Genomic DNA, 14,113 nt, shown 5'->3' with positions numbered 1-14,113 from the left:
AACACAACTCCTGTTTCCTCTCCCATATTTATCTAGTCAGCTCGACTGGCTCACTTTATGTTTAATTCCCATCACCACGTCAGACACATATTAGGATGGGTGAACCAATTCTGACGTGTTTCTGTTTCAGTGCCCCTCACACACTCTGATTTGGCACAGCTTTGCTCTCCTTCATGCCGTCTCCATCTCCCTCTTTGCAGAGCTGGCTCTAGGCACCAGCAAACCAAGCACGTGCTTGGGGCAGCAGAATTCCAGGGGTGGTTGGGGCGGCACAATTCCAGGGGCAGCATTCTGGGGTTTGTTTGTTTTTTTTTTTTTTTGCTTTGGCAGTTGCACTCTCGGAGGTGGGTTTTTGTTTGTTTGTTTTTTTTGCTTGGGGTGGGAAAAAACCTAGAGCTGGCCCTGCCTCTTTGGTTCCTGACTCCATCAGAACTCTCCCTGACTACACCATCCCTTCCACACTCTCCTCTACAGTTGCCCTCCCATCCTACTACATAATCCCAAAGCCCACTTTCACGTATGTTTACATGTGAAATCATTTTGGTATCCCTCTGAATACCCAAGCCATTCCGGTGATGCAACGTCTCTCCTCATTCTATTCCCAAATTGCTTTTTTCCTTAGTTACACATTTAACAAAAATAATCCAATTTATCACATGCTACAGCAATCTCCATTAAAGCAAGCAGGTTACCGAGCGACAGTAATTACATTTACTGCAGTGTTTGAAGTATGTATTTTTACTCTTAAAATAGTTCAGGGTGAACTTCAAACTTGCCTTTTTTCTTCATCATGTCTAGTTAAAGAGCTGGACAAAGAATTCCTAAGTTGAGCTGTTTGGAATATTTTCAATTCAATGAAATTGAAATGTTTTGTGGAGACAACAGTTTGGATGAAAAATTCATTTCAAGTTGTTTTGGATCTGGGTTTAGGGCTCTCTGGTGACTTCTGGAGAGCAGTGAGAGAGTTCCTACTGAGAGCAGAGTGTTGTCAGCCCGGATCAGAGACTTGAACCTGGGTCTCCTAGGCTACAGAGTCAGTCTCTCTCCCGTTCCCACATCGAAAACCTCAGGTTTCCCAGGGGAAAGGGAGGAGGAGAGGAAAAGGACATTTTGACAATTCAGCTTTCTGCAAAACCGTTTGAGAGGTATTGGTTTTGTTCCCTGCAGAACAAAAATGAAGTTTAAAACCTTGAAAGTTGTCAGAAAGTGGAATTGTATTCACAAGTGTGTTTGTGGAATTTCACTGTATTTCTCAAATAGGTTATTCGCCCAGGTCTATTACAGAGCTAAAAAGGCCATTTTCCTTTGCTAAACCTGTTTAGAGGAGCAGAAATAAAAAGCGATTCAAATAAATGAAGAAGTTACCTGGATGTGGCAAACAGAAAAGTTTTCTTCTTCTATTGAAAAAGAAAAGTAAAAAAACTTCACTTATTATGCCTTGTTCGGCAAGAAGCTAAGCTTTACACAATGCCACTCAATATTTGATATTTCAAAGTGTGTTTCTGTACAAACAATATAACCCATAAAGTGACCTGCATTTAGAAATGAGCTTTATGATGGGTTAAAAGCAGTATCTTTCCCTTATTTTCTAGAATAAAAGCAGTTTCTGAAAAAGATGTGCATATTGACCTGAATAATTCCTGATATAATAATAAATAAATAAGCAAGCTAATGGTCAATGAAATTACTCACAGGAGTAAAGCATGTGCTGAGGTGCTTGCAAGATTAGACCCAATCTTTTAAATATTAGTTTTGTTTCATAAAACCTTTCTAAATACAATTAGGCTTTTTGACCATTAGAAATAAAGAAAGCCAAAACTCCTCCTCTATTGCATTACAGATAAGCCATTTGAACATAATGGACACATTGATCACTTTTCAGTTCAGAACTAAAATTTGAAATGGGACCTCACTCAGATAAAGCAAATAAGCTCTTTCTTTTGAAAGTTTAAAAAAGGTCATTTGCCCAGTTTTGGAATCTGACTTAAGAATTTCAGAGGTTAGGGCCCCATCTGATTTCCCTTCATGACAGAACACGAAGTCACACCCATAAGAAATATTTACAGACACCAGTTCAATTATTTTCTTCCACACCCATCAGCCGCTGGCTAAATACGTTGCTGTGGCAAGGAAGTGTGAACACTGTTTTTGTCATCAAGCCTTTGAGTAGAGAATTACCAGCACATTCCTATCTTCGACAGAGGTTTATACAGGCATCTCCCTTATGGAATTTTAAAACTCTCAGAGATTTACTCAAGACCTGTTTGATATAAAACATGCTGTTACATTTAGATTGTATCGCTACTTCTTTAAACATCAGAAGCGTGAGGCTAGGATTTTCAAAGGGTGCTAAGGAAATTGGTTCCATAGATCCCACGGGATGGGCACATCAGTCTCCAGAGTCCCCACAGAACAGCCTATTATGTGAAGGATATGATAGTCACAAGTTTCCAAGGCATCAAAACATAGCACCAGCATGTCTTACAGATTTATCTAGAAGGTCAGGTGAGGGTTGCAGAAGATGACCTACCTTTTCGTGTTCTTGGATTCCCGTGCTAGGTACTAGAATAAAGATTTATAAACAATTACTGCATTTTAGCATGTTCAGGTTATACAATCTTCCACAGTTTTAATGCCGTTGAACTACAGCCTGTGAAAGGGAACTGTGGCTATAGAGAAGGCTGGCCCACATATTCAGCCAAGGGTACTCTAGGCTACATGGGGGAAAACACCCACTTTTGCAGGGCCCAATGGCCAGATGGTCAGTTCCCTGCATGAGGACTGGTTCACACTCTGTCAGCTCAATCTTTTCACACCCCTTCGATCAAGAACAAGAATTGGCCTGTCCCAAACACAACCCTGAGCAAATAAGTTGTATTCTGTCAAAGAGAAACGGGGAAGAAGAGCCACCAGGAAGGGGAACAAGGGGGAAAAAAAGCACAAGAATAAACCTGACAGAACAAGAAAGGCAAAGCGGGAGGGGGAGGGGGAGAATTAAGATGGCATAAGAGTTCCATGCATTGGAAGTAGCACCTCTTCAACCCTCCCCGCCTCTGCAAAGGAGGCTGAATTGTGCCAAGTTAACTTCTCTTCCTTTGCCCCCTCATCCCCAGTACTTCTACATGACTACAGTCACATGACTTTTTCCATTGCAGTTCTACCTTCAGCCTCCCCCCACCATGATCCTATAACTCCATCATACACATTTTCAGTCTCACACACAAGTTTGTTTCCTTCTAGTGGCAAAGAGAAGAGGATAGGTTAGGCTGTAAAGCAGGAATATTCACCTTTAGTCACAAACAGGGGCATTTTTGTGAAAGAAGGTAACTCAGACATGCAACTGAGCTTCTAACAGATTAGGGGGAACAATGCCATTTCTTTAAAAAGTAGTTAGACCCCACATACTCTGCCTATATTCATTGGTTTAACAGACTCACAGTCAGCAATATCCTGAATGGCACACGAGGTTAGAGAGTTCCCAGATCGTTTCACGTACGATATGGTTTCTTCATAATTATGTAGTTCTTCAGATTCAGCACTAGGGAATGATGAGAGAAAAAGGGGAGGGGGGGGGAGAGAACAGTGTTGTTTTTTTGAAAATCCTACAAAATGAATTAATGGATCTTGAAGAACTTTGGCATACAATCTATGAGAAATGAATTATGACTGGGAATTTCTATCTTAATTAAGAGGCCTGCACTAAGATGTACACTGTCTCATGCTACATCTACTCTAGAATGTTGTGATTAAACATTTAAAATCACCCATAGGATAACTTCAGTTGAAGTTCACCTTGCCCGCATAAAGCCCAAGTTACTGGGCTTTGTGTAGACACAAACCTCAACATATCCCCCAATCCCACCCCTCAACCTGGGTCCAGAACAAAGGGCAGCAGCCAAGCCTCCCTTAGTGATCGACACTCACTGCACTTGAAGTGAGCTCATGGACACTGTGCATCACCAAACCTTGCCAGTCAGTAGACCAAGTCACACTAGCATTCTCTGGAAATTATTCATGGAAATCCCCAGTGTATTGATGGGATGAACCTAGAACATGCTATTAGGTTGCTTGTGCGCAGAGTCCACTGCCTGTCATGCTGACCAATAGTGTCTCATTGTTTCCTGGTACCCCCTCATTGGTCTGTCTGTAACTCGCTGGTGTCTTTTGCCTTATACTTGGATTGTCATCTCTTTGGGGCAGGGACTGTCCTTTTGTTCTGCATTTGTACAGCACCTAGCACAACAGGATTTTGGTCCAGGGCTCCTAGGAGGATACAAATACATAATAACGACCACAAGAACAGCAGAGACTTTTGCACTTCAGCATGCAGATTGCTTCTTTAAAGTGTGATTAGTTTGTTTGGGTTGCTACATACTGCTAATTCTCTGCAGGGGTGGGGCCCAGCCAGGTGCAGAAGTTTCAGCTCCACCACTGAAACCGAATAGAAGCACTGAACCATAGACATTTTCGCTTGGGATGCAGGGAGTGGGGCGGTGGAGAAACCGCACACAGCTTGAAGTCCAGTTCTAGCAAACTCTCAACCAGTATAAGTGGGAGAGGCTTTGTTGAGAGCACACAGAAAACAGAGGTAGTTTCATTTTCTGATTTCTGCACATCAATGCAATTTTCTAGCAAGGTTTTGCACTTGGCATTTTTAAAATGCCAGAACTGGATAGCTATAGGAGTGTGCACATTGAGTGTGAAATAGTGATGGAAAAACATTAGAAAACTTTTTTCTTTTATTGAAAGCCAACTGACAAAATACCTTAACACAAGTTGCTCATCAGAAAACCATTTCTGGAACTCTTATGCTGTCACCACGGTGCTATTAAACTTAGTAGGAAGAGAGCAAAGATTAAGTATGTTTTCCTGCCTAGCAGTTAAGTGGGGGGAGGGGGGAGATATCAGAGGTTAAGAGAAAGAAACGAGAGAAATTAAAATACTGAAGTTAGTGCTAGAGGTAGAACTATTAAAAAACAAGTCTGTGCCACTGTTGAACAAATTTCCCCATCCCTATTCATTTTATTAGTGGATCTACCAGAAATGAAGCCAAACTTGGCAGTATGTAGCTCTGATATGCAGATTGTTCAGTCACTTTATGCATTCATTTCTAATGCATCCTATCCCTGTGCTATACTCTAGGGATTAAATTACAGCATGGGGAAGGGAGAAGCTCCCTGTGAAGGGGCAGGGAGAGCTACTTAGGTGGGGTGGAGGGGGGGAAGCAAGTGCCCTGTGCACCCCCTTCCCCCACGAGCTTGTCCCCCATCCTGGTGCCAGAGTTCTGTCTCATCACCCACATCGGTGGCTGGTGCCCTGTGCGCACCCCCCTGGCCTCTGCCCCAGTGCTATTTTGCTCTGTCCTGTCTCCCATGCTACCCTGGCAGCTGGTTCACAAGCTCCTGCTCCTCTCCCAAGCTGGGTGTATCCATGGGAACCTGTGGTGGCTGGAATGCAGGACCAGGAGTCGTAGCCTGATCCCACATACTGCAACTGGGGTTGCCAATTTTGGTTGGACGTATTCCTGGAGGTTTCATCACGTGACATAATCTTTAATTCAAGGTTAATCTTTAATTCCTGGAGACTCCAGGACAATCCTGGAGGCTTGGCAACCCTAACTGCAGCAGCAGCCCCATCCCTTCCTCCAGGCCCTGCTCTTGTCTCTGCCTCCCTTCTGCATGCACACAGGGTGGAGCATAGCCATGTCCTGCTCTGATGTCCATGAGATATTGTGGATGCAGAAACAGATTCACTTCCCCTCCCCCCAACATTTCCATTTCAAGGGCTCTGGTCACCCTGTGCTTCCCCCCAGCATCATGCAGGATTTCAGCTGATGCCGCAGTGAATGTCTGCCACAGTGAAATTCACCGGGGTGGACAGGGCTGTGCTAGAGCCTCTGTCATAAAACAGAGCTGTCACAATCATGTGCGAATATCGGTTATTGGGCTGGTTACTATAGGACTATAGTGGGTTGACTCAACTGGGCTGTTGGAAAATACAAGCAAGAAGCAAAACAATTGCTCGAGAAGAGCCCTGGGTCCTGATAAACACTTCAGGACCGTTCAGAGACAATGCTCGAACTATTAGCTGTGAGGATTCTACCCCTGGGTCCCAGCCAAATTAGAAAACTTGTTTTGCCATATAGGGACCCTGAGAAGACACAGGATCTCTGGTTGGATAAAAATTGATTTACCCTTCCCCCCCTGCACCCCGCACACACTAAGGTAGTAGCTGTTGGGGAATGTTGTTGGTGAGGTGTTCAGGCTGACAGAAGTATCTAATTCTGCCTGACCCACCATTACTGATGATTGGGCTTTAGGTGAGCTAGACACGTGTATAGACTGCTTGTTGTTTTAAAGTTCTCCTCTGTTTTATTCTATTGTGAAGATTAAATACTTTGGTTTTAACAGGCTGTCTGGTGATAGACTCCCTTCAGGAGTCACTACAGGCACTTAATCCAGAGAGGGAGCTGCTGGATAAACACAATGGATACACAGGATACTGTAGCCAGCGCCCAGTCTCGGAATTGGAGAATCACATGATTCCCTCTTGGAAGAGGGGATGCATTCAGAGTGGGGACAGATGCAAGCAGCCCTTTAACCACTGCACCTTCCACATCCCTAAATGATCATGGTGGGGCCCTAGAACTCTTGTGTGACTTGGTCTACTGATGGGCACGGTTTTGGTTGTGCAAAGTGTCCATGATCTCATTTCAATTTACCATGTGGGCAGGGTGACTTGCAACTCAAGTTGGATAATTCACTGTTAAATATTAAACAACCTACTATATAATCATATTAGGAGTTCAAAGTAACTAATCTTTGCTGCAATATATTACTTGGACAGTTTAATTTCTAAACAAGAATTATATTGCTAATAGACAGTGGAACACGTGGAAAAATAAGTCTCTTCCTGCTTGGCATATACAAGGCAACTTGGTTAATTTATAAACTGATTGCATCAGTGACATTTAGAATGTGTGGGGTATTTATTGTAATGGACTGAAAACTAAATTACACGCATTAACTTCCCCACTGTGTTATTTAAAGTACATGAATTTTCAATTCAGCCACTGTATTCCCTTTGTTTAGTCAGCCATGAATATTCATGAGTAAAAGGTGCTTGTTCATGTCAATGTTCACACCCAAAGCAAAATAGATATTGATCCATATGTGGGATTTGCTTTGCACACCAGAGTTGTTCACTCCTTGCCTCTAAAGTTCCAGTTTTCCAGTAAAGCAGCCAAATTACCACGACCTTCTTGTTTATGATGTAATTGGTCAACTAAATACAAACCGTCAAATAAATGCTGAACCACCAATAGGTGTAAGTGTATTTGCATAAGGTCTTTGAAGAGTTGCAAACAGCCAAATCAACATGTGCACTTTCCACTGGGAACCAGTGGGGGGAAAAAAAAGTATTTGATTTATAATTAGATGCTCATCATAGTACATGTGCACAAGGAGTCCAAATTAAGGTTAAGCAGGCAACCTTAAATCTGGCATTTCCAACCTTTTCAGTGCTTAGTTTTGCAATCTTCATGTTGTTTAACATGGATTTTGTATGTATTTTCCAAGATTTTTAAAATAAACAAACTGAAAAAAAAATTCCATCACATGGAAACATTAACATCCACATGGGCCATTAGCAGGGTTGGAACCTTTAGGTCTACCACACAGACTTCTGCCACTTCACCTACTACTACTCTCCGTTAGACATTTAGCTCATCATCCGCTATGAGGGGGAGCAACTAGCAGAGATAAGACACTTTGCCAGCTGGTTTCAGAGATATTTTCTGACAGGAATGTTGAGACTCAGGAATCTTGGGGCACATTCTCCTTCAGAACCTAGAATGGAGCCCTTTTGCCCTTCCTCATCTACCTACCCACTCCAAAATGGATTCCTTCGGCCCAGTCCAATCTCTTCCCTCCCCAGCACCGCTGGCTCTTCATCAGAGTCCCCTTGTACAGCCAGATCTTCTGGACTGATTCAAGGCCTTGCCTACACTCTGAAAAAGTCCTGGTTTAGCAGTTGATGTAGTTGCACAAGTGCTGACCCTCTGAAACAGGGATTAACCTTAAGAGAATCAACCGATGCAAACCTCAGCTTCTATTGTCGACACTTATGGGGTCATCATCAGTATGTAGATTCCAAGTGCCAAATTAAGGCTATTAATGTGGACACTTGACCTTAGAGAGTCTCTATTTTTATTTCTTTAAGTCTTTGGGCATAGTTCTGCAAGGTACTTAAAACACATGCTTAACTTTAAGCATACAAGTAGTCTTAAGTACCTAGGAATCAGTGTATTGCTCCGGGTTCAAAGAGGTACCTATGGAGGTGGCCAGTTTAGAACACTAGCAATACAAATCCCATTCCAAAGATCACACAAGTATAAACAACAAAAAATACCAAGAGCGGGGAGCAAAATCTCATGTACCTTAGGTCTGTGCTTGCTGAATAAACAGAACGAAAGATCAAAATCCTTTTCTGCTGACAGCTAAGGATAACAGTAAACTTCCAGCACCTGCAGATTATGCCAGGTCTTTGTTTCAGCAACAATTCTCAAAGCATTTCATTTCTAAAACATCAAGCTGGAGAATGTGGGAAATGAGGGGGGGTGGGAGGAGATACCCACACACACGTGGGTGGTGAACAATCTGCTTTGAAACCAGAAGACAGCTTGTCAGAAAGCGTGTCATGTAGTGTTTACTGCAGGCTAAACAAAGGAGCACTAGCAAGAACCAGCTATACACACACACACACACACACGTCTAGCCTTTCAATAACGTTCATAGCGAACAGAGGACAGGAGATGAGAACAAGGTCTCCTGGCCTAAGCATTATTATTTTTTAAACTCTTTCTTTTCTGCAAGGTCAGTTCACAAGCCACCTATGACCCTAGCTCTCCCAGGTTCAAACGTCTCCAGTTACCACCTCATGATATTCTAAAGACTTTGGGGAATTTTGTAATTTCCTTTCCTCTATTGTTGTAAAGTTTATAGCTTGTGTAAACTTTAAGATCTTATTGTATGTGTCTACCAGGACCTTGTCTAAGTATGAGAGGGTAAATTGGTTGCTAGTCATTCATATCTTAGGGCATATCTACACTATAGTGGGGAAAAAAAAAAAAAAAAGATTTGAGATTGATCCACCGACGGTCGATTTAGCGGGTCTAGTAAAGACCCGCCAAATCGACTGCAGATTGCTCTCCAGTTGACCCCATACCCCCAACGAGAACTCTACTCCCGTCGACCCCCCACGGTGTAGACTCCGTGGTAACTTGACCTAAGGTACGCCGACTCCAGCTACATTATTCACGTAGCTGGAGTTGCGTAGCATAGGTTGACTTACCATGGTAGTGTAGACATGGCCTATTTGCTGAGTCAAAGGCTACCATTCAGATATGGTGGTACTTTTGGGACATACGTGTGTCTACAAGGAAGACCAACTCAATTCACACTGGCATCAAGGAAAGCCTACTCACTCAAAGACCTGTCCAGGCTATATTCAAAACAGATAATCTAGAGAGAAGAAACTCCCATTATTAATACCCTCAGCCACCCAGGTCTTCTTGAATAGGAGTTATACTAGTCAGACATGTAATTTAGTGAATCCACACATATTATACAAAGTGCTTGCTTCAGGAGGATTCTTTCTATGTCATTTAAATGCAAGAATTGTGCACAATGGGGAATTATAAAAGTAGCACTTTATTGCTTATAAGTGTGTCCCATCTTCAGAAGAAGAGCTTAAATTTTTTACAGGAACTATTGTTTGTTTTAGTACAAATATGTTCCTGTAGCCTATAAAGTTAAATCCACACACTTACTTTTCAGGAGCCAGGTAGTCATCTTCTACAGCAGCTGCAAATAAAAACCAACAGTGTTTGACAAGTGGCAAACAAAATATAGTTGCTACTACATTCATCATGAGACTACAATGGAACAGGACAATGGGCTGAGTAGCACAGAGTGAGAGATATTTTAAGGACCACGTGGCAAAGAGGTATTGACACAAATTTCCAAGTGTAAACATAAAAATTAAAATCTTTTGTCTGTATACATCTTCCTACGTACAGTTATTCCTTTTCCCTGGAGTTATTAGGAAGGGGAGGTACCAGTAATAGGTGATTTGATCATTAGAAATATAGCTAATTGGGTTTGTGATGACCAGGAGAACCACATGGTGAATTGCCTGCAGGGTGCGGAGGGTGTGGACCTCTCCAAACATCTAGATAGATTTATGTGCTGTCCTGGGGAGGACCCAGTGGTTGTGGCAGATATAGGTACCTATGACATAGGGAAAAGGTAGGAGAGAGGTCCTGGAGGACAAATTTAGGCTGCTAGGAAAGAGATTAAAGTCCAGGACTTCCATGATACCATTCTTAGAAATGCTTCCAGTTCCACATGCAGGACAGGTCAGACAGGCAGAACTGCAGGGTCTCAATGTGTGAATGAGAAGATGGTGTTCGGAGTTGGAATTTAGATTTATTAGGAACCGAGGAACCTTTTGGGGAAGGAGGAAGAGCCTATACAGGAAGAATGGGTTTCACCTAAATCAAACAGAACCAGACTGCGGTCATGTAAATATAAAAGTCATAGAGGAGTTTTAAAATTAATGGCTGAGGGAAAGCTGACAGATGCGGAGGAGCACATGGTTCGGACAGACATCCCTCATTAAAGGGGATACTCTATAGCCTAGTAAAAGAGGAGAGGACAGAAGTTGATAAAGTACAGATAGGGTCTTACAAGCTGCCCCAACACCTATTGACTCAGTAGCTTTCGAGACCTTACCCACTCAGTTCCCAAGAACTCAGTTCGACTTCAAAACATGTTACTGAAATTTCTTCGTTGGCATACAATTAAAGTACACTTGAGTTGATCAGGCTGAAGCACAGGGAATGGGTACAGGGCACACCAAATATCCAAAGTTACACAGCAAACCTCTTCCTTTATATACATTTATGCATTGGATTGGTCACTGTGCTCTGTACAAGCATGACTTCCCCCCTCCTCCCCCCCGCTTATGTTCCAGGCTTCTTTACCCATTGTAAATGGTTCCCAGTGTGTTCCCCCTTATCTTACTTAGTACAGACATTCTGTTTCTAGCTTACCAATTCATTTTCCTCCCTAATCCTATCTCCCAAGAAACGAGGCCTCAACCACATCCAATTACTCATGTCAAGCCAGGCCTATAGTTGGGACTGAAAAGAAACCAGTCAAATGAAAAAGAATCCCATTCAATTACATCACAGGAAGGCAGAGAAATAAATATTGACCAGTTTTATAAGTGCTTGCATACAAATGCCTGAAGTCTAAATATCAAGATAGGGAACTTGAGTACCTGGTATTAAATGAGGATATTGATGTAATAGGCATCACAGAAACTTGATGGAACAATGATAATCAGTGGTACACAGTAATACCAGGCTACAAAATATATGGAAATGGCAGAGTAGGTGGGAGAGTGGCCCTATATGTGAAAGAAAGCAGTCAAATATAGTGAACATCTTAAGTGAATCCAACTGTACCATAGACTCTGTATGGATAGAAACTCCATGCTTGAACAAGAGGATAGCGGTAGGAATATACACTTCTGACCACCTGACCAGGACAGGGATTTTGAAATGCTCAGGGAGATTAGAAAGGCTACAAAAAACAGAAAACCCAATAACAGGGGATTTCAACTATCCCCATATTGAGTCAACATGGCTTTTGTAAAGAGAAATCTTACCTCACCAACCTATTAGAATTCTTTGAGGGTGTCAAACATGTGGATAAGGGTGATCTAGTGTACTTGGACTTTAAGAAAGCCTTTGACAAGGTCCCTGACCAAAGGTGCTTAAGCAGTCACAGGATAAGAGGGAAGGTCTTCTCATGGATCAGTAACTGGTCAAAAGATAGGAAACAAACGGTATCAATAAACAGTTTTCACAGTAAGGAGAGGTAAATAGCAGAGTTCCACAAGGATTTGAATGAAACCAGTGCTGTTCAACATTCATAAATGATCTGGAAAAAGGGGGTAAACAGTGAGGTGTCAAAATCCACAGACGATACAAAGTTAGTTAAGTCCAAAGCAGACAGCGAAGAGTTACAGAGGGATCTCACTAAACTGGGTAACAAAATAGAAGATTTCAGAGTAGCAGCCGTGTTAGTCTGTATCCGCAAAAAGAACAGGAGTACTTATGGCACCTTAGAGACTAACAAATTTATTAGAGCATAAGCTTTTGTGGACTACAGCCCACTTCTTCGGATGCATATAGAGTGGAATAAATATTGAGGAGATATATACACACACATACAGAGAGCATGAACAGGTGGGAGTTGTCTTACCAACTCTGAGAGGCCAATTAAGTAAGAGAAAAAAACTTTTGAAGTGATAATCAAGCTAGCCCAGTACAGACAGTTTGATAAGAAGTGTGAGAATACTTACAAGGGGAGATAGAGTCAATGTTTGTAATGGCTCAGCCATTCCCAGTCCTTATTCATCCTGAGTTGATTGTGTCTAGTTTGAATATCAATTCCAGCTCAGCAGTCTCTCGTTGGAGTCTGTTTTTGAAGTTTTTCTGTCGTAAGATAGCCACCCGCAGGTGACATTGAATGGCCAGACCGGTTAAAGTGTTCTCCCACTGGTTTTTGAGTATTTTGATTCCTGATGTCAGATTTGTGTCCATTAATTCTTTTGCGGAGAGACTGTCCGGTTTGGCCAATGTACATGGCAGAGGGGCATTGCTGGCACATGATGGCATATATCACATTGGTAGATGTGCAGGTGAACGAGCTCCTGATGGTATGGCTGATGTGATTAGGTCCTATGATGAAGTCACTTGAATAGATATGTGGACAGAGTTGGCATTGGGCTTTGTTACAAGGATAGGTTCCTGGGTCAGTGGTTTTGTTCAGTGATGTGTGGTTGCTGGTGAGTATTTGCTTTAGGTTGGGGGGTTGTCTGTAAGCGAGGACAGGTCTGTCTCCCAAGATCTGTGAGAGTAAAGGATCATCTTTCAGGATAGGTTGTAGATCTCTGATGATGCACTGGAGAGGTTTTAGTTGGGGGCTGAAGGTGACAGCTAGTGGTGTTCTGTTATTTTCTTTGTTGGGCCTGTCTTGTAGGAGGTGACTTCTGGGTACTCGTCTGGCTCTGTCAATCTGTTTTTTCACTTCAGCAGGTGGGTACTGTAGTTTTAAGAATGCTTGATAGAGATCTTGTAGGTGCTTGTCTCTATCTGAGGGATTGGAGCAAATGCGGTTATATCCTAGAGCTTGGCTGTAGACAATGGATCGTGTGGTGTGTCCTGGATGGAAGCTGGAGGCATGTAGGTAAGTGTAGCGGTCAGTAGGTTTCTGGTATAGGGTGGTATTTACGTGACCATCGCTTATTAGCACAGTAGTGTCCAGGAAATGGACCGCTTGTGTGGATTGATCTAGGCTGAGGTTGATGGTGGGATGGAAATTATTAAAATCATGGTGGAATTCCTCAAGGACTTCTTTTCCATGGGTCCAGATGATGAAGATGTCATCAATGTAGCGCAAGTAGAGTAGGGGCATTAGGGAATGAGAGCTAAGGAAGCGTTGTTCTAAGTCAGCCATAAAAATGTTGGCATACTGTGGGGCCATGTGGGTACCCATAGCAGTGCCGCTGACTTGAAGGTATTTATTGTCCCCAAATGTGAAATAGTTCTGGGTGAGGACAAAGTTCAGCCATCAGGTTAGCTGTGACATTATCGGGGATACTGTTCCTGATAGCTTGTAGTCCATCTTTGTGTAGAATATTGGTGTAGAGGGCTTCTACGTCCATAGTGGCCAGGATGGTGTTTTCTGGAAGATCACCGATGGATTGTAGTTTCCTCAGGAAGTCAGTGGTATCTCGAAGATAGCTGGGAGCGCTGGGAGCGTAGGGTCTGAGGAGAGAGTCCACATAACCAGACAAGCCTGATGTTAGGGTGCCAATGCCTGAGATGATGGGGCGTCCAGGATTTCCAGGTTTATGGATCTTGGGTAGCAAATAGAATACCCCTGGTCGGGGTTCTAGGCATGTGTCTGTACAGATTTGTTCCTGTGCTTTGTCAGGGAGTTTTTTTTAGCAGATGGTGTAGTTTCCTTAGGTAATCCTC

At 42.7% G+C, this 14,113-nt stretch overlaps 1 protein-coding gene across 4 annotated transcripts in view; it reads right to left on the bottom strand.

Annotated features, from left to right (window-relative positions):
* The window catches only part of FYB2 (FYN binding protein 2), a 65,422-nt gene that overhangs the window by 19,231 nt on the left and 32,078 nt on the right, over positions 1-14,113 (bottom strand). For 3 of the 4 annotated variants that reach the window (XM_034779215.1, XM_034779217.1, XM_034779216.1), the window contains exons 4-7: positions 9,830-9,863; positions 3,438-3,538; positions 2,531-2,562; positions 1,366-1,397 (exon numbers count right to left, since the gene is read on the bottom strand). In XM_034779215.1, coding sequence (XP_034635106.1) covers positions 1,366-1,397; positions 2,531-2,562; positions 3,438-3,538; positions 9,830-9,863 — 199 coding nt within the window. Of the gene's footprint in view, positions 1-1,365; positions 1,398-2,530; positions 2,563-3,437; positions 3,539-8,437; positions 8,525-9,829; positions 9,864-14,113 lie in introns of all 4 variants that reach the window. The other variant, XM_034779218.1, reaches the window with a different exon arrangement.

This window comes from Trachemys scripta, chromosome 8, assembly GCF_013100865.1.
Source record: "Trachemys scripta elegans isolate TJP31775 chromosome 8, CAS_Tse_1.0, whole genome shotgun sequence".
Lineage (NCBI taxonomy): Eukaryota > Metazoa > Chordata > Testudines > Emydidae > Trachemys > Trachemys scripta.
The sequence above is the reverse complement of the archived record's forward strand: the minus strand, read 5'-3'. Positions and strand labels throughout refer to the sequence as shown.